At 43.0% G+C, this 21652-nt stretch overlaps 1 protein-coding gene across 4 annotated transcripts in view; it reads right to left on the bottom strand.

The window, feature by feature from the left end:
- Positions 1-2968: 2968 nt before the first annotated feature.
- The window catches only part of INKA2 (inka box actin regulator 2), a 57899-nt gene continuing 39215 nt past the window's right edge, over positions 2969-21652 (bottom strand). Inside the window, exons 2-4 of one of the 4 annotated variants that reach the window (XM_061632022.1) lie at positions 10581-11465; positions 8764-8814; positions 2969-5002 (exon numbers count right to left, since the gene is read on the bottom strand). In XM_061632022.1, the coding sequence (XP_061488006.1) occupies positions 3956-5002; positions 8764-8766 (1050 nt within the window). In that variant the 5' untranslated portion in view covers positions 8767-8814; positions 10581-11465 and the 3' untranslated portion in view covers positions 2969-3955. The remainder of the gene's footprint in view (positions 5003-8763; positions 8815-10580; positions 11466-21652) is intronic. The other 3 variants (XM_061632023.1, XM_061632024.1, XM_061632021.1) reach the window with 3 other exon arrangements.

The following is a 21652-nucleotide window of genomic DNA, read 5'->3' as shown; positions in this document are numbered from 1 at the left end:
GCAGACCCCTTGCTCTCCTTCCCCCTGTTCAGACTTGCAAGAAACAAAGTGGGTGAAAGTATCATGGAACTTCCCTGAGACATGTATGTTGTGACTGAGCTAGTGGTCATCTTCTTGTCTTGACCTTAATGTAGCTGGGCTGTAAGTAGGCAGTTATTAACAGTATATGGTTAACAAATATTTGGGGGATATAACGCAGTCTTAAAAGATATAAATTCAGTGGGTGGGAAATGAATGAGAAAGGGTTCTAGTTTTTGGAAAAAGGAAAAGTGCACGTATACATCTATGCCCATAGTAGATCCTTCAACAGCTTTTGATTCCTTGTAAGGGCAAAAACCAGTACTTGCCTTGTGCCTATGTTTAATTCATTGTAAGGCAGGGGGAGGGGAACCCACCCTGAAAGAGTATCCCGATGGCTCTTCCAGCTTGACTGTTTCTTAGTGGAGCTGAAACAGGAACATAATTTCATTAGACAGCACCGACATTTAAAAAACACGCCACCTTTCTGACTCTCCCATGACTTAGCAAAGCTGAAAAAAGTGAACTAACTGCACAGTCCTGTTCTATTAAAGAAAATCAAGATTAGAACAACTCAAAATGTAGGGGTAAATTCTGGTCCAAACTTTCAGATTGCACGAGTCAAATTGACCTCTGCTGCAATCTAATAAAGGAATAAAAGAAAGTTTGGTATACCTAGTTGGCTTCCAGTGTGTTACCGCTTCATACTTTGGAAATGTCACAGATCTGCATTCTGTTTAATGAATCTGTTTTGATTGCAGAAGTGTGATGTATGCATTGAGCTTTCCGTGCCCATAATGACTTCCTGATTTATTCCAAAGGAAGATGTTTACCACAACCAAGCATGTGCATCTCTTTGCCGGAATGGGATTGCTTCATCAGTTGAAATAAACTGTTGTCCCCATATGCACAACACATCCATATGCACATTTGAGCACATATAGATCTCTGGGTTACAGCATGGTTTAGAAGCTAGTTAATGCAAATGAAATGTGGAGGGTTCTCCTAGTGTAAATCCACTCTTGGCCTATTCTTACCTACAATTGTTATATGATAAAGCCCCCATGAGTTGTTTCCCTGACCCACTAACCAGTCTTGCAGTTGCTCTGGCCTGCCTCCGACCTCTGCCCATGCTGTAGCTCACCGCCTTCTTGGAAATCTTTGAACTGTGGGACGATCTTAGCATGTGTTGCAGTATATAAACACCATGCTGACAAAAGTCAGGTTTTAAAAGCCTCACTGTGTGGCTGCCACGTGAAAAAATGGTAGTTGGGGGGGTTAATGGTCCCTCACTTTCCCTTTGCAGTGAATATTAAAATGTGCTAAGGATAATTGTTAAGTTATGCTCCCCAGGACTTTTGCAACATGGCTAAACCTGGTGCTGTAGCTGTGGCACTGCTTCCCCGAAACACCATAGTTCAAAAGGACACAGCAAGCCCTCAATGAACAGCTATGCCTTTCCCACCCAGTTTGACAAGGCACTTCTGAAAAGCTAAGGGAAACTGTGGAACTACATTAAGGGGAAAACCTTCCAATATGTCCTGTTGTGTAGAGCTTGTATCTTCTTAGGGATCACTTTGGATCACGGTCCTTGTTTACAAATACTTCAAAGACTCTATTCTTTGTGAAGTTATTTCGATGAGTGCAAACAAAACAAACACACACAAAAAAGGGCAAATTTGCATGTACAGGAGGGTTTATCCTGTTAATGCTGAGTTTGGGGGAAGTGTCATAGCTCAGTGGTAGAGCAACTGCTTTGCAAGCAGAAGGTTCTAGGTCCGAACACCGATATTTCCAGCTAGGGCTAGGAATGATTCCTGATTGAAACCTTGACAGCTGCTGACAGTCAGTGTAGGCAGTACTGAGCTAGATGGATCAATGGTCTGACTCAGGAACATTTGAAGCTGCCTTATGCTATGTTAAAAGTATTCCTTCAAAGGACTCATTATTGTGAATGACAGCATCCTCTACAGGAAGAGGTGCCTCTTCTCATCCCAACCTGACCATGCTTTAAGATCTTTTGCTGACACCCTTTTCTGGGTGCCTCCTTTATCAGAGACAAGCTCTACAGATATAAGGGAGAGGACTTCTTCAGCAGTGGTGCCCTGGTTGTGGAATGCCCTCCCTAGGGAGGCTTGCCTGGTGCCTACATTTCAAGCAAAAAACGTTTTACTGTCACAAGCATTTTAAATGGTTAAAGCTCTAGTATGGTTTCATGTACTTTATATGCTATTTCTTTTTGTAATTTTATTATGTTGAATGGGTTGTACACCACCCTGGAATCCAAACAGGATGAAGAGTGTATATAAATGTTTTAAATACACTGGAATAGACAGATCTTATGTCACACTTGCCTAAGCTTTTTTGTTCCATTCCAAGAAGTTACTTGACCATCTTGCAGTATAGAAAATGTGTGAAGGACAAAGCTACCAACCTCAGATGGGGAACATAGTGCCCAAGAAGGTCACCGTTAGGCAGCAGAGTTTGGGAATTCCAGACCAGTCCTGACATGAAATATCAACTGATTGCTTATATCAGTCCTAACCATCAGACCTAACACCTGATGTCGCTTTAAAGGAGTTTCAATGGAGCTGCGAGTCATTAAGTGCTGAGTAATCTTGTAATGATTAAGTGGTGTGTGACAGAGCTGTGACTAAGAGCAAGTTGCAAAGGGGGGAATGGACCTAAGAGTAATTGCAAGAATATCCAGGGTAATATAGTCAAGAAGAAAGGACTGCACAAAGTTAAAGCCAATATACTTGCCAACATCTCTCCATTATGGAAATCTTTTTCAGTTTTCTCTGAAACCTCAACTTCCTACTGTCAGAGACAGGATATTGGCATATAGACATATCACAGACTTGGTCCAATAAAGTAGTAGTTATGGCCCCCTTTTGCTTTATTTGCTATGGGTTCTGCTCTGCCTACAGAACTGAAGTTCAATTGGAACTGTTTCACAAGTTTCTCACAATGTACAAACAGCCCCATCAAGCCATATTTGGAGAGAGGAACATCACTTTATTAATAATAAGCCCTTGGAGAGCTGACCGCTAGAGAACTAATTTCTCATAAGACTAAACTCATACACAGTAAGAAATGCAAAATGAAACAACAAAACTAAGGAAAGGTCTATTACAACTTGGGACCTCAGTGTGACCTCAGTTTAAGGCTTTGAGGGCAAAATGAAGAGACGAAGACCGTCTGGTAATTCTAAAGTTGCGGCAGTGGGCTGGCTACTCACTACATAGCACTCCTTAGACACGTTCTAGTACAATACAGATCATGGTGGGTGAGCCGGAAGTCACACTTTAGAAAAAGAACAGTCAAAATGTGATGTGATTATTGGTTGCACCTACTTCATTCAGATCACGTACCACCTCTCTCTCTTCTTAAAAATTCAACCCTCAATTTAATTCAAACTCTTAATTTAACTATCAAGTGCTTATTCGTTTGCCTGGTGCGTAAGCCAGGATTTAGTGCACACAAGGAAGAGCAGAGTTAAATCATAAAATCACATGCACACACTCACGCACGCACGCACACACTGAGACATAACAGTCTGTTGCTACCTGAATCAAAGATGAACTGAAAATGTTTGGCAAACTTGAAGGCCTATATATGTGGGAGGGAAGAGGAACTGATAATTAAGACTCTGTTCTGCCCCACCGCCCCCCCAAAAAAATCTCCCTGTGAAAGAGTTTCTCAGGCACCAGCTTGGGGAGTTTCTGAACACAACTGGACTCCCTTTAACACATAGGTGCAGTTCTACAGGCAGTACTTGAGAAAGTGATTTGTGTCAACGTATGGATCATGGAGATCATCCTTTCTTCATCCTAGTCCACACATGACAGATCTATCTATCTTTTACCTTTCTCACTGTTTATCTCCTGTTTGGGGAAGAACAGTTTGGGCACAGAAGATGACAAGGCTTGGAAATTCAGACCCATACAGCGGTGTTAAAATCAAACCCTGACTGAGTGTGGTCTATTGTGTCGCGGACCTTCTTGGCACAATGTTTGGCCTTGGCCTTGCCTGTTTCCTTCTTGTGGTACCTTTCTGCTTTGTCATGTGAGTTCGGTAGGTTACCATGGACTGGGAAGTAAAAGGTCCCCTTCTGTTTGTTTGCCTTCTTCGGTCTTTTTAAGATTTTGGCATCTTTGTCTTCTGTTGGCAGCCAGCAAGGCTTCTCCTTAAGCAACCTGTCTCGATCTGGCCGGATGCTCCTTAAGAACTTCTTGAAGATATTGGCTGTGAGGGAAAACTTTCTGTAGAACTCTTGGGATTTGCTGCTTGACAGGGATGTCTCGCTCTTCTCTACTTTTTTCTCTACCTCAGGCAAATCCAGCCAGTTTCCAACCAAATCAGCAAAGATGTTGTCACCCAAGACCAGAGGCTGTCGATTCCTGCTTTGAGACATTAGTGAGGAAGTCCAATCATTGGTCTCATCAGAGAACTGACATTCGCTGCACCCCAATTTATTCTTGGACAAGCTGCTTGTGTCTTGGGAAAACCAGCTTCTAGTCCTGTGCTGATTAGACGACTCAAATGTCCTTGGTGAATGGTACTCTGCTGTGCTCACTGTAGATGAATGTCCACTGGTGTGATAGTAATCCTTGCTGCTTGTGCTATTAAGGGATGAAGCCATGTGCCCATGGCTGTTATCTGGCAAAGTAATATGGTAAAGCGGGCTGGTGGACTGTGACCCCTGAGTGGAGCACAAAAAGGGTGAAGAACTGCAGTCCTCCAAACAACTCTTTCCCAGCATTTTCTCCCTCTGCCTGCTGGCTTCACACCTTGCCCTTGGTGCCTCCTGATTGTTTTGACAATATTGATGCTGGCCAATTCCTGAAACCTGGCTTGGATTGCTTGAAATCTCCAGCTGTTCCAAAGCTGTCTGGACCTGGAGGAGTTTCAGCTCCTGCAGAGCCCCCATCATGCAGTTCATCTGTTCATGCAGCCCATCCCCAACCTCCTTCATGGATAACTGTTGGGAGAGACAAGAAGATGGTATCAAATTAGTGCAGAAGAAGCCCAAGACAAACACGTTTCAGTTATACAACAGAGAAAGAGAAGTGAAATCTACAAGCGGTATTGTATGTTCCTGGTCACTGATAATGTTTCTATTCATGAAACCTGCTGGTAAGAGACAATAATATAGAACTGAGGAAGGGCCATAGCTCAGTGGTAGAGCATCTGCCTTGCATGCAGAAGGTCCCAAGTTCAATCCCTGGCATCTCCAGGTAGGGCTCAGAGACGCACCCCATGAAACCCTGGAGAGCAGCTACCAGTCAGTGTAGACAATACTAAGCTAGATGGACCAGTGGTCTGACTCAGTGTAAGGCAGCTTCCTATGTTCCTTTGTTCCTATTTTACATATCTAATACCTATGTATTTTCTGTTTTTGTGCCATTCAGGATTTGATTGTGTTTCATCAATTTTAGACTTCCCTAGTATGCCCAACAAGGCTGCATACACACCATACATTCAAAGCATATGACTTCCCCAAAAAATCCTGGGACTGTAGTTTGTTAACAGTATTGAAAATTATAGCTCTGCAAGGGATAAACTATAGTTCCCAGAATTCGTTGGCTGAAGTAACGTGGTTTAAATGTATGGTGTGTTCATAGCCAAAATTGTATTTATTATTATTATACAGCCACGAGAGTGGCTGTATACTGTAGCCAGCGTGGATTTTTCACATTCCGCAATCTTAAATTGAAAATACCCCCATGCCATTCTGATGCTTCCCATAAGCTCATTTCAAAACAAAACCTTACAAAACTTATAGTCCTGAACTCAGAAATGCTTGCTTAACAACCCTCTAAATTTTCATGGCGATAAACAAAACAGTCAGAAAGAATTGAGAGTTCAAAGTCTAAAATGAGGGGAAAAAACCCAAGTCCCCTTTCTCATAATCTGTTGAAATTCATTAAAATTAGCCATATTCACAGAGTACCTGTAATCCTGTTACTGACCTTGCGCCATACTCTGACCTTCATATTTGCAGTTTAAAAGTTAAAAGTTAAAAAAAAAAATGCCTGGCTGATTTTTAATTAATTTAATAAATTTTGCATTGAACTGAATGATAATGTCGGGCATGCTCAGTAAGAACTAACTGTCAGTGTTCTAAAAGCCAGACTCCCAGCTGTTTGGCTTGGCTAATCAGGGGGCAACACTGACACCAGACTTTGATTTCACATGAGACAGTCATGGCTTCCCCCAGAGAATCCTGGGAAGTGTAGTTTGTGAACAGTGCTGAGAGGAGACTCCTATTCCCCTGAGAGAGCTCCAATGGCCAGAGTAGTTTAACAGTCAGCTGCTCTAATTGAAGGTCTGTGAGGGGAATAGGGCATCTCCTAGCAACGCTCAGCACCTTTCACTAACTACACTTCCCAAGATTATTTGAGAGAAGCTACGACTGGCTAAAGAGAAATAAAGGCCTGGTGTGGATGTGGCCAGGGACAGCTTCACTTTAAATTTGGATGGAAGACTACATGTGCCTGCTGTAGAATAAAAAGGTGGGGGAAACACTGAAAAGCAATGATACTGTTCACAGTGTTTTCCTTTTGGAAAAGACAGGGGCTTCCCTTCTGCCCAGTGCCCACCCACCCAATCTCCTCTCCTCCCCCTCCCCCAGGTGTTGGACTACGACCTGGGAGACCAGGGTTCAAATCCCCACACAGCCATGAAGCTCATTGGGTGACCTTGGGCCAGTCACTGCCTCTCAGCCTCAGAGGAAGGCTACCACCTCTGAATACCGTTTACCATGAAAACCCTATTCATAGGCACGCCATCAGTCGGGATCGACTTGAAGGCAGTCCATTTCCATTTTCACACATAATTGCCCAGAAATAAATCCTATTGAACTCAAAAAGTATGCAACTGATCAAACCCATCCTCCCTTCTCCTCCCTCCTGTCCCTCCCCTCCCCCTTCATATGGTCAGTTTTACGTATCTTAAGCCTGGTTGCATGGGAGTAAATACCACTGAACTTAATAAGCATACAAATGACCAAACCTCCCCTCCCGTGCCCCTTCCTTTGCCCCTCCCCCTCCAATCCCCTTCTTCTGTTCCCCTCTCCTCTCCCTTTCTCCTTCCCTCTCCTCTCCCCTCCCTCTGCTCCTCCCCCATGGTCAGTTTTACCTATCCTAACCATGATTACATAGCAGTAAATCCCATTTAACTCAATAAGCATGCAAATGACCAGACCTGCCTTTCCCCTCCTTCCCCTGTCTTCTTCCTTCCCCCTCCCCACCCCTCTTCCTTCTTCCTTGCCCACTCCAGCCATCCCTCTCCCCTGGTCAGTTTTACTTATCCTAAGCATGATTGCACAGGAGTAAATCCCACTGAACTCAATAAACATGCAAATGATCAAACCTGTCCTTCTTCCCTCCCCCTCTTTCCTGCTCCCCTCTGTCTTCTCCCTTCTGCCCTTGTTCCCCTCCCTCCTCCTCCCCCTTCCCCTGTGGTCAGTTTCACCTATCCTAAGCATGATTGTAGGGGAGAAAATCTCATTGGACTCAATAAGCATGCAAATGATCAATCCATTCTCAGTAAGCTTGCTCAGGATCCCATTTCTTACCTCCCGGATTAAAAAGCAGTGAAATTCACTAACAGGCCAAAAACCTTTCAGTTTAAGAACATATAGCTCACAGTTATTTGTATCAAACGGAAGTGGATTGGACTGTGAAAGACCAACCCAAATTGTGTTTACATTTTGACAGTACAATATCTCAGAGAGGAGGTCAGGTCTCCTGCTCCCCTGGTGCATTCACTATAGCTGCCCAATTTCCCTGCTTTTTGAAGTTTGATAGAAATATCTGTGTGCTATAGGTACATTCTTAAACCGCAAGGGTTTTTGCCTGTTAGTGAATTATTATTGTTGTTGGTAATTAAATTTAGATCCCTCCCTTCATCCCAGAAGGAGCCCAGGGCAGCAAACAAAAACACTAAAAACATCTTTAAAACATCTTAAAAACAAAGTATCTTTAAAAACATATTTAAAAATAAAACAAAAACATCTTTAAAGAAAAAATCTAAAAACAATTCCAACACAGATGGAGATACAAATATAGACATTGCTATGTCAGGCTTAAGATCCTCTGTGGCGCAAAGTGGTAAGCGGCAGTAACGCAGCCGAAGCTCTGCTCATGGCCGGAGTTCGATTCCAACGAAAGGAGGTAGTCGAATCTCCGGTAAAATGGGTCGAGGTCCACTCAGCCTCCCATCCATCCGTGGTCGGTAAAATGAGTATCCGGCATATGCTGGGGGGTAAAGAAAGGCCGGGGAAGGAACTGGCATTCCCACCCCATATACTATAGTGAGTAACCTCCAAGGGCTATTCCAGATAGTGAGCAGGTAGTGCATAGTCTACCACAGAGATACTCTCCCAAGTCTTTGTAGAACCGTGATCTTTAATCTTTCTTTTTCTATTTTTTTCCAGACCATGCACACCATTCAATCAAATACCAAGGTTCCTTTTTTTAAAAAGTAACCCTATTATCCTGCAAAATTGGCCTAGTTCTTACAGATGAAGTGGCAAATCCGTTTATGGACTTCAAACTGCAGATGGTGGCTCGCATGATTGTATTCTCCATACAAAAAAATTTCTTCCTGCAGAAAACTAGCATGTCAGGGGGAAGGCATCCTTTCCCTTGATATGCTAGTTTTGTATCTGCAAGGGATATTTTTTATGGAGGACCATACCCTTAAGTCTGAAATGGTACAGTCCAGATACAGGCTTACCATCTTCTCTGCTGCCTGTAGAAACTATGTCATAGCTTCATATACTTCCAGCTAAGAAATGACAGAAATATATTACCAAATATAGTTATCATCATAATCATCAATAAAGGTGATTACTACTTTAAATATACACACAACATTTCTCAATTTAAACAAACAAAAGAAGGCTTTTTGGGGGGAGAAAGGATTTCTCCCAGACTGGACCTATCGTTAGCATGTTTTTTGTTGCCTACATGCCATGCTAAACATGCCAGCTATTTTCTCCAGCTTCTAAATTCTCCACTCTGCCCACTCTGCCCTTTCAGTGTACACTTTCTCTTACAGAGGAACCAGATCTGATTCCCAAAGCAGCATCATAAAACAAATGGCCCATACTTCTTAACAGCTGCCGCTACAAACTCTCTTCATTCTTGCAGGGCTTCAGAAAAAGATGGAATTCTTTGATGTACTTTTTCAGCCGTGTCCACAAAAGCACTGGTAAACCTGTATCTACATTCTGTTATCATCATGCATTGTTCAAATGCTCACTGCAATCTCTTTTTGGGGGGATCTCTTGTTCTGTAGCTGTCCCTTTAACATCTGTGCACATGGCTGGCTACTACATCACCAGGCATTATCTGCCATCATTTCGTTACATTAGTTCGGCTGTCTCCCGTTCACTGTTTCCTTGGGAGCAGAGAACATGACATCTCATCAGGATCAAAAAAGTTTCTGCTCTGCTGCGGAAGCCCTGATGCAAAACCTACTGCACACATTCACAAGCATGCAAGTACATCTCCAATAACTAAGGTTCAAATATGGACACAGAAAGGCAGCTGCAGAAGAATCTGCCTGTCAGAATGAGACCAAATAGCTGCCAGGTTTCAAGACAGGATGCTTCTCCTAACTTCTGATTATATTTTGCAATCCTCTCTTCTTGACTAGCCAAATCCAAACAAATCCAAGCAATAGACACACTCCAATAAAAGAACAGCTCTTCTGTTACCCACATGCACAACCTCCTGAGGCTGGGGCCCATCTGTTTGCTAAGCCTCAGAGAAAACTATCACCTTACCTCTTTTCAGATGTGCAGTAATGCCTCTTGTCGTAACCCTTTCCTGCCTTATCAATGGAAGCCCCCTTTTATCTGGGGCTTTGCAAAGCTGGCTTTGGAAACAGCCTGGCCCTTCATTGGACACTTCCCATCAAATCCCCTCACAGGCCAAGTGGTGTAATCAAGCAACGATGTGTGACAAAGTGTCTTGCAGTAATAACTGGGTCTCATAGGGAAGTCAACATATGCTGGATGGCTGTGCATTCACTTCATTGATTCAATTAACTCCCTTGGTTTTGGGGAAGGAGGGAGAGGTATCGTCACAAAGCATGCCTCGTGTGACAAGGGCCTATTAGGAATTATTAATATTTCAGAGGCACTCATTCCCAGCTTCAAGAGAAGGAGATGATAACAAAGAAGTACAAGCACAAGGGCCTGGTCCAGATTTGGTACTCTCACCACTTACGTCATAGGCTTAATTCCCAGCCAGGAAAAATGTCTGTCCCTTCATTTTTCTTAAAGGACCCCCAACACCATGGCAGAATACATCACCAGATAAATAACAAGATTGGGAACAAGATCTTTCACTGGAGACTTTTGGAAGCCACTGTCAGTTAGGACAGATAGTCCTGAGCTAGACAGACCATTATTTGGGCTCAACAGAAGGGACTCTTTCAAGGACTATTTTGATTTTTTTATGTGCACTTTGACATGGAGTGAAAAGGGATCAGATCTAGGGGGCACTGAGTTTTGGTAACATTTTCAAACATTTTTTTTACATTACATTACATTGGTGATCACTTGTGACTGAGTAAGATTGCCTTCCAAGATAAGGTATTTAATGGTGGGTCCGTAAGTGACTGTGGAGGCCAATCCTAGATCCACATAGCCTCCCACAGTGAGGACATAGGTTTCCAGATGGAAGACAGTTGTGATGAGGATTTGCTTGACGTGCCTTCTGCTTAGCTCATTTGTCCCTTTCGCCCTGTACTCCATAGCACCTTCGATAATAGCCGACCTCCAATTGGGACGCTCATGGGCCAAAACTTCCCAGTTCTCGATGCTCATGTTACATTTTTTTAGATTATCTTTAAGAACATTTTTAAACCTCTTTTGCTGTCCATTGATATTCCGTTTTCCATCCTTAAGTTGGGAGTAAAGTAGCTGCTTTGGAACACGGTAATCAGGCATTCAAACAACATGGCCGGTCCAACGAAGTTGATGTTGAAGGATCATTGTTTCAACAGTGGAGGTCTGTGCTTCTTCCAAAACGCTAACGTCCATCTATCTTCCCAAGTAATTTGCAGAATTTTCTGGAGGCAGCATTGGTGGAATCTTTCAAGCAGCTGGGAGTGGCATTTATAAATGGTCTATGTTTCACAGGCATAATGTAAGGTCTGTAATACAATGACTTTTTAAATAAGTATTTTGGTCTCCCTCTGAATATCCCAATCCTCGAACACTCTATGCTTCATTCGGGAGAATGCGGCACTCGCAGAGCTCAGACGATGTTGAACTTCAGCGTCAATGTCAGCTTTTACAGAGAGATGGCTGCCAAGATAGGAAAAGTGATCAACATTCTCCAGCTTTGCACCATTACGCTGGATTGATGGTGCTACAGAGGGACTTGCTTGCACCTGCTGATGAAGTCCAAGCTTTCCATATGCTTCTGCAAAGACATTTAGGATAGTTTGAAGATCTTTCTCTGAATGTGCGGAGACTACATTATCATCAGCATATTGAAGTTCTATGACAGAGATTGTAATTACCTTACTTTTTGCTTTCAGCCTACTGAGATTAAAAAGTTTCCCATCTGTTCAATATATGATTTCCACACCAGTAGGAAGTTTCCCCTCAATAAGGTGTAGAATCAAAGCAATGAAAATAGCAAATCACTGAACACTAAAGTCAGGATCATTCAGACCATGGTATTTCCGATCTCTATGCATGGATGTGAAAGTTGGGCAGTGAAAAAAGCGGATAAGAGAAAAATAAACTCATTTTAAATGTGGTGTTGGAGGAGGGGTTTGTGCATACCATGGACTGCGAAAAAGACAAATAATTGGGTGTTAGAACAAATTAAACCAGAACTATCATTAGAAGCTACAATGATGAAACTGTGGTTATCATACTTTGGACACATCATGAAAAGACATGATTCACTAGAAAAGACAATAATGCTGGGAAAGAAGGCATATAACAACAACAATGACACATCCCTGTTTTATGCCTAATCCGACTCTGAATGGATTGCTCTGAAAGCCATTGTTATCCAAAATTGTTACTGTCATGTTGTCAGGAAGGAGTCACAAAATATTCACAAATTTATCAGGGCATCCAGTTTTCAGAAGGATGGTCCAGAGAGCGGTTCGATTCACAGTATCAGAGGCCTTAGTCAGATCAATAAATGTCATATATAAAGGTTGGCTTTGCTCCTGGCATTTTTCTTGAAGCTGTTGTGCAGTGAAGATCATGTCCACTGTCCCCTAGAAGGGAGGAAACCATTTTGGGATTCGGGGAGGATATCTTCTGAGATAGGTAGGAGGCAATTTGCGAGGATCCTTGCAAGGATTGTACCTGCAGAGCAAGAAGAGAGATGCCTCAATAGTTCCCACAATCTGTCCTATCACCCTTCTTTAAAAGATTGATAATTATGGCATCCCTAAAGTCTTCCAGGATCTCCTCCCTCATCCAGATCTTTCTGATGAGCTTATGAAGTGGTTGTGTAAAGACTTCAGCAGGAAAAAGGTGTTGAGCAGGAAACATATCCCATTGCCAAGGAAACTGGGCTGATGTGCACTAGGATTGCCTCAGTAACAGGGATATTCTCTCATAGGCTCATGCCAGTTTTGGCTTCCTCATGCCAAAGCATTTGTTTCATTTGCCTCTGTGAGATCACTGCACAGACAGATCGAATTGCCTATCTGGAGCTGTTGCATTACCACATTCCCTACATGATCCCTAATTGGCTGGGAACATTCAGCAAAGAAGCTTGGGCAAAAATATATAGTGCTAGTGTAACAGCAGAAAAGGGAAAAACTTAGAAGAAAATGGACAGTGTACAGATGGGCATTTTTAGGGGGAGATTGCACCCTCTGAGAGTCTCCATTTTGTACATTTGAATGAAAATAAGAACATAAGAACATAAGAAGAGCCTGCTGGATCAGGCCAGTGGCCCATCTAGTCCAGCATCCTGTTCTCACAGTGGCCAACCAGGTGCCTGGGGGAAGCCCGCAAGCAGGACCCGAGTGCAAGAACACTCTCCCCTCCTGAGGCTTCCGGCAACTGGTTTTCAGAAGCATGCTGCCTCTGACTAGGGTGGCAGAGCACAGCCATCATGACTAGTAGCCATTGATAGCCCTGTCCTCCATGAATTTGTCTAATCTTCTTTTAAAGCCATCCAAGCTGGTGGCCATTATTGCATCTTGTGGGAGCAAATTCCATAGTTTAACTATGCGCTGAGTAAAGAAGTACTTCCTTTTGTCTGTCCTGAATCTTCCAACATTCAGCTTCTTTGAATGTCCACGAGTTCTAGTATTATGAGAGAGGGAGAAGAACTTTTCTCTATCCACTTTTTCAATGCCATGCATAATTTTATACACTTCTATCATGTCTCCTCTGACCCGCCTTTTCTCTAAACTAAAAAGCCCCAAATGCTGCAAGCTTTCCTCGTAAGGGAGTCGCTCCATCCCCTTGATCATTCTGGTTGCCCTCTTCTGAACCTTTTCCAATTCTATAATATCCTTTTTGAGATGAGGCGACCAGAACTGCACACAGTATTCCAAATGCGGCCGCACCATAGATTTATACAACGGCATTATGATATCGGCTGTTTTATTTTCAATACCTTTCCTAATTATTGCTAGCATGGAATTTGCCTTTTTCACAGCTGCCGCACACTGGGTCGACATTTTCATCGTGCTGTCCACTACAACCCCGAGGTCTCTCTCCTGGTCGGTCACCGCCAGTTCAGACCCCATGAGCGTATATGTGAAATTAAGATTTTTTGCTCCAATATGCATAATTTTACACTTGTTTATATTGAATTGCATTTGCCATTTTTCCGCCCATTCACTCAGTTTGGAGAGGTCTTTTTGGAGCTCTTCGCAATCCCTTTTTGTTTTAACAACCGTGAACAATTTAGTGTCGTCAGCAAACTTGGCCACTTCACTGCTCACTCCTAATTCTAGGTCATTAATGAACAAGTTGAAAAGTACAGGTCCCAATACCGATCCTTGAGGGACTCCACTTTCTACAGCCCTCCATTGGGAGAACTGTCCGTTTATTCCTACTCTCTGCTTTCTGCTTCTTAACCAATTCCTTATCCACAAGAGGACCTCTCCTCTTATGGAAAATCTGGTACAGCACAAGTTAAAAGTGTTTTTGATGCATTTTCAAGCTGTGATGTAATGTACACATTGGAGATAATGGCACTACACTAGTTCTGTAGCTGCTGTTTCAGAGTAATCATCAATTTAACAATGGATCCAATGTCATATTCACTAAGTCATTACCAACAACACAGAAAGATCCTCTTCAAGGATTTGGTATCTTTGGCAAAAGGAAAATTGCTCCACTGCTGTGTCAGAGATCATGCTAAAGATCTGTCTAGCATCCATGTAGTACCCTCTTGTGTGCATTTACTTACCAGTAAGGCTATTGTTGGTTCTATCATGTGTTTAGGAGGAGTCTTGGAAGGAGGCAATAGATTATGCCACTCCAATTTCAATGATCACGGGTAGAGGAAGATGGGGAGGTGATAAGCTAACATGGAAGATGAGGATAAGGCTCTTTATGCCTTGTTCCTCACTCCTACTTCTCTCATGGGCATGTTTCTGGTTGCTCCTCTGCTGTGCCCACAGGCTTGTGCATGCTGTTGTTTAATGTTGGATCAGCAGACAATAGGACTATACTCATCCATGACTTGATCATGAATGAGGGTACCTATCTGGTGTGTATTACCTGGACCTTGATGGGTGAGCTGGGAGGAGTAGTTCTGTCTAGTGCAATACCAGCACAGTCTGCAGGGATGGGGCAGAGGGGATGCTGTGGTCCACAGAACTTCCATCTCTGTTACCAGGAAACCACTCTGTCTTAGAGCTGGCTGTGAGGGCCTGCACCTGGTGTTGGCCAAGGAGACAGTAAACTAGGGTTGCTGCTGGTGTACAGTCCACCGTTGCCCAGCAGCTTCTCTGATTGAGCTGGTGGAGGCCATCTCGGCTGTGGTGTTGGAGGAGCCCACAATGATACTCCTGGGTGATTTCAATATCCATGCTGAGGCTGCCTCTGGTGTTCCAGCTTGGAACTTCATGGCCACCATGATGTCTATGGGGCTGTCTCAAGTTGTCACTGGTCCAACATATAGGGTAAGGCACACCTCCAATTTGGTTTTTGCTTCAGATGGAGGACGGGGTAGTCTGGAGATGGTGGATGTCACCCCATTGTCATGGTGAGACCACCTCCTGGTGACGTTTGGACTTATCGCTCCGATCCTTCCCTGCAGGGGTGGTGGGCAGATTAAAATGGTCCACCCCATGAAACTAATGGGATCCACTGGATTCCTGAATGCCCTGGGAGGGTTTCCAGTAGATAAAGCAGGTGATCCTGCTGAAGCCCTTGTTACGCTATGGAACAAGATGTGTCGGGCTCCTGACATGGTTGCCCCTAAGCGCCCCCTCTGGCATTGTCAAGTCCATTTTGCACCTTGGTACACCTGTGAATTAAGGGCAGTGAAACAGGCTGGATGACAGCTAGTGGTGCAAGATGTGCTGTGAGGCTGATCAAGCATGAGTAAAACAAATAACAGTGCCTACTGTGTGGTGGTGAGAGCGGCAAAGAAGACCCAGTGGAGGTTTTTCATTTTGTCACGGGTCTGTTGACATCAGCTCCAGGAAATGGGAGTTTTAAACCCTTTGGAAGCCCACTGTGAATCGCTTGCAAGACACATTGAGGGTAAAGTTGCTTGCCTCCATAGCAATCTTGATGCCCCAACCACTTCTACTGTAGTCCCCAGTGAGGTGTTCAATGCAACGTCTGCTGCAACTTTTTCGGATCAGTTTTAATTGATTTGGCCTGGTGATGTGGACAAGGTGTTTGTGCTGATGCAGCCAGCAACATGTCCTCTCGTCCCTTGCCCTTCTTGGCTGCCTAAGGCTTGCTGAGGGGGTATCACTGAGTGGATCCAGGGTGTGGTTAACACATCTTTGTGGGACAGAATGGTCCCAGCCACACTGAAAGAGGCAGTGATCTGACTGCTCCTGAAAAAGCCCACCCTGGACCCATTGGTTTGTGACTACTGACCGGTTGCAAATACCCCCTTTTTAGGGAAGGTGATTGAGAGAGTTGTGGCGCAGCAATTGCAAGTACTCCTGGATGAAACAGATTATCTTGACCCATTCCCATAGGCCTGGTTATGGGACTGAATTGGCCTTGGTCGCCCTGATGGATGACTTTTATCAGGAGAAGGACAGGGGGAGTATGACCCTGTTACTCTTACTTGATCTCTCAGTGGCTTTTGATACCATTGACCATGGTATCCTTCTGGGTCGACTTGGTGAGATGGGCATTGGAGGCCCTATTTTACAGTGGTTCCGATCCTATCTCTGGGGCTGGTTTCAGAGAATAGCATTGGGTGATTGTCTCTCGGCCCCCTGGCAGTTGTGCTTGGGGTGCCCCAGGGCACCATCTTTCCCCAATACTGTTTAACATCTATATGAAGCCCTTGGGAATGGTTATCGGTTTGGGGCAAGATGCCTCTGTAGCATCTGAACTGTGAGAGGCCATGCAAGTCCTGCGCTATTGCCTGCACTTGGTGTTCGGCTGGATGAGGGTCAATAAACTGACTCTGAATCTTAGCAAGATGGAGGCGCTCTGGGTAGGTAGTTCCCAAATCTGGATAACTGGTCAACTGGCCGCTTTGGATGTAGTCATACTCCCTTTGAAAGAGCAGGTTCATAGTCTTGGGGTGCTACTGGATCCATTTTTGTCACTAGAGGCCCAAGTGATCTCAGTGGTTAGGAGTGCGTTATACCAGCTTCAGCTATTTCTGGACCGGAATAGCCCGACCACTCTTGTCCATGCACTGCTAACCTCCAGGCTGGATTACTGCAATGCACTCTATGTGGAGCTGCCCTTGAGGTTGGTCCAGAAGCTGCAACTGGTGCAAAATGTGGTGATGCAACTGCTCACTAGAGCAGGATATTGCCAACATGTCACCCTGCTGCTGAAAGAACTGCACTGGCTGCCCATTAGCTACCAGGCCAAGTTCAAGGTGCTGGTTTTGGTGTACAAAGCCCTATACATTTTGGAACCAGGATACCTGAGAGACCATCTTACCCCTTATATATCCAGTCAATCACTTCCCTTATCAAGAGGTCCGTTCTCCACAACATATGAAGCGGACCTTTAGTGTAGTGGCATCTACTCTTTGGAATTTCTCTCCATAAATACTAGACTGGCAGCATCCCCATTATCTTTTTGGCACCTACTGAAGACCTTCCTCTTTCAACAAGCATTTTAAGTAGAGACCTTATTCCAGTCTGCATTTGTTTTGGAATTGCTTTTTAAGGTGTTTTAAAAGATTTGTTAAAATATATTTTAATATGCTGTATCTTTAATAAATTTCTAAGATGTTTTCAGATGTTTTTGTTTACCACCCTGGGCTCCTTCTGGGAGGAAGGGCGGGATAGACATATAATAAAATAAGTAAATCCCACTGCATTCGGCAGAACTTGCTCCCATGTAAATGTGCATAGGATTGCAACCACACAGCACAGTTTTAAGAATGTTTACCCATAAGTAAGTCCATATAAGTCCAAGGAAACTTACAGCACAATCCTAACCGTATCTACGCAGACGTAAGGCCTACTGAATTCAATGGGGCTTACTCCCAGGTTGGATTGCAGGCTTATCCTCTATATTTGAGAGTTAAGTGTGTTTGGGATTGTAGACATAATCACACTTCTCATATAGATGCACTTTGAATTTATGGTGATTTTTAAATATAAGCTCAAATTTAGCTTACATTTCAGCAGAAAACCCCAGTGAGAGAATGAGTGTGATGCCACTAGAGGTGCTCTTAGCAGAAGTTATGCAAATATTGCTATATAAGACGCTGTGCAGCAGGATGTCTAAAGGCGATAGATCTTCTGTGTGCCATTTAGAAGGAGAACATGCTGTGAAATGAGCTACAGCATCTCTGTTAAAAGTTGCAAAGAAGCTCAAAATAATAGCTAACAACAGGATCCTAAACATGTCTTGTTCATTGTTATACACTTTTAACTAGCTGACGCTAGGAGTAATTGCTTCCAGCTGATAAAATTAGATTTCTACAGGGTCATCAATCCCAAACATTTAGTCTGGGCTCCAGGTTGTGGAGGGCCTCTGGACAAGCTGATCTCAGTGGGCTCCCCTCCTTGGCAGCCTCATCTCATCCATTTTGCCACAGTCCATTCATTTGCCTCTCCCCATGGGCGCAAACTTCACCACCTCATAGAGCAGAGCATAAGGAATGCAGATTTCTGCTCCTTCTCTCACTGGCTTGTAGGGATAGGCAAATCTTTCAATTTCAGTTTCTCTCAGTTTCTAATATTTCCAATCAAAATTCAACTCTCCCCATTTCCACATCTATTTGCATTTTTTAAAAAAAGACCTCATGAAGATTCATTAGCATTTTACTGCAAATTTCTTCTAATATACATGTTTGCATGCAATTTTGACTAATACACACTTTTTGCAGAGCAATTACCCATAATGTAATGCATTTTCATATGCTAATTCACTAATATATTTTATTTATTTATTTATTTATATCCTGCCATTTCCTCCCAGTAGGAGCCCAGGGCGGCAAACAGAAATGCTAAAAACACTTTAAAACATCATAAAAACAGACCTTAAAATATAGTAAAACAAAATGTTAAAAATATTTTTTTAAAAAGAGCTCTAAAAACATTTTTTTAAAACAAGCTTAAACACATCTTTTTAAAAAAGGGTTAAATATATTATTAAAAAAACACATATTAAAAGCAATTCTAACATAGACACAGACTGGGATAGGTCTCAACTTACATTAATCCAGCCTGGAGGTTAGCAGTGCATGGATAACAGTGGATATCCCGGTCCAGTAACGGCTGCAGCTGTCTTACCAGCCAAAGCTGGTAAAAGGCACTCCTAGCCACGGAGGTCACCTGGGCCTCTAGCGACAAAGATAGATCCAGGAGCACCCCCAGACTACGGACCTGCTCAGAGGGAGTACAACCCCATCCAAAGCAGGCAACTGACCAATTATGTGAACTTGGGAACCACCAACTCACAGCATCTCCATCTTACTAGGATTCAGACTCAGTTTATTGGCCCACATCTAGCCCACCACTGAGTTCAGGCAGCGATCCAGGGCTTGCACGGCCTCTCCTGATTCAGATGTTACGGAGAAATACAGCTGGGTATCATCAGCATACTGCTGACACCTTGCCCCAAAGCTCCTGATGACTGCTCCCAAGGACTTCATATAGATGTTAAACAGCATGGGGGGACAAGACAGTACCCTGCGGCACCCCACAGCACAACTCCCAGGGGGCCAAAAGACAGTCACCCAATGCTATTCTCTGACAGCAACCCTGGAGATAGGATCGGAACCACTGTAAAACAGTTCCTCCAATACCCATCTCACCAAGTCGGCCCAGAAGGATACCATGGTCAATGGTATCAAAAGCCACTGAGAGATCAAGTAAGAATAACAGGGTCGCACTCCCCCTGTCCTTCTCCTGATAAAGGTCATCCATCAGGGCGACCAAGGCCAATTCAGTCCCATAACCAGGCCTGAACCCAAACTGGGATGGGACAAGATAATCTGTTTCATCCAAGAGTATTTGCAATTGCTGCGCCACAACCCTCTCAGTCTTCCGGGAAGGGTGACTTGGACTTCCGGGAAGGGTGACTTGGACTTCTGGGAAGGGTGACTAGGACTTCCGGGAAGGGTGACTTGGACTTCCGGGAAGGGTGACTTGGACTTCCGGGAAGGGTGACTTCGCTTGTGCCTGCTTTTTGAGACGAGCTCTCGTCTCAGAAGAAGCTTTTTCAGCTTAAATCAGTCAGAACGTTCTTTTTGACTGGTGAAGATTCTCTCCCGGGCAGGGAGAAACGTAGAGATTAACCATAAAAGCCTGTTTTTGTTTGGGAGGACTGGATCTCATTAATTTATGAGAGAAGGTTCAGCCAGCAATGCCGGAGGACGTCCATCAAGCTCTAACTGAAAAAGTGACACGTTTATCTTTTCTTTAAAGAAGAACGGACTTAAACAAGCAAGCATCCTTCTTTCTATATTTTTTTTTTCATTTGGTTTAAATCGTTGCTGCAAAAAGAGATTTGTCAATGAATCAGCTATAAAGATCTTCTGGAACGGCAATCAGGAAAGTGGCTGAGACCATGGAAGAAATTATTTTTCAGAAAATAATGGATGAGATTGAGATAACGAAACAAACCCTGAGACAGGGTAGACAGGAGATGAAAAATGAATTTAGTAAAATGACGCAGGAGTTTAAAGAAATAGTGGATTCTGTGAGAGAGGAGATTGTTGAGGTTAGAGATGAGAAAAGAAAAATTAAAGGGAAGATACAAGCTCTGGAGATTGGAACAAATGTAGAATTGGAAAAAGATCTGGAGTTTATGGATACTAGAAATAAAGCTTACTGTTTGGAACTTAACGTTGTCTCTGAAGAAATTAATGAAGATAATAGAGATAAAGTTATCAATGTTTTGGATAATTTTTTGGACTGGAATGATGTGATGGAGCTTGATATAGAAAAAATCTATGGAACTGACTACAGATATGTGACAATGGAAAAACTCTTAAGAGATGAGCCAGTGCATTTTGTAAAAAAGAAGAACAGAGATATGACTTTACAACAATATCTCAGCAACATATTTAGAATTGATGGCAAGAAAAGATTTGTGATAAAGGAAATTCCCATCAGACTCTTATTATATGACTATGGCTATGACAGCAAGATTAATATGGGATACTGATAATGGAAGAATGGATACTGAAAATACTGGACTGAACAGGACTATTGAAGACGGAAGATGGAATCAATATTGATATTGGAAGAATGGCTGTTGAAATCATTAGATCAAACTGGTTTGACGAGATGGATTAATCTATATGTTTATTTGGACTATGGCTATGATAACAAGATTATTATGGGATACTGATAATGGAAGAATGGCTACTGAAATTTATTGGACTTAATAGGATTATTGATAATGGAAGAATGGCTACTAAAATTATTGGACTTAACAGGATTATTGAAGATGGAAGATGGAATTAACATTGATAATGGAAAAATGGCTATTGAAATTATTGGACCTAACAGATTTGAATGAGATGGATTAATCGACATGTTTATTTGGAGAAAGATTGAAGGATATATCTCTCAAGGAACTGAAACCTCTCTTTGACTTTTTGTGGGAAGAATAAAGTAATGTTTATGAGATTTGATGATTAATTAAGATAACTACTGGAGGAAAGTGATTTTATAATATAATTTAGGAGACAGGATTGTTATATATTGTAGACGATCTGCGATAAATCGGAAGTCAACATTTTATTTTATTGTTTAATAATTTTTGTTTTGTTTTGTTTTTTGTCTTTAAAAATTTGAATAAAAATTAATGGAAAAAAAATAAAAAGCAAAAAAAAAAAGCCACTGAGAGATCAAGTAAGAATAACAGGGTCGCACTCCTGATAAAGATCATCCATCAGGGCGACCAAGGCCAATTCAGTCCCATAACCAGGCCTGAACCCAGACTGGGACGGGTCAAGGTAATCTGTTTCATCCAAGGGTACTTGCAATTGCTGCG

Source organism: Rhineura floridana, chromosome 6, assembly GCF_030035675.1.
Source record: "Rhineura floridana isolate rRhiFlo1 chromosome 6, rRhiFlo1.hap2, whole genome shotgun sequence".
NCBI lineage: Eukaryota > Metazoa > Chordata > Lepidosauria > Squamata > Rhineuridae > Rhineura > Rhineura floridana.
Note: the sequence above shows the minus strand (reverse complement) of the source record. Positions and strands in the feature narration are given on the sequence as shown.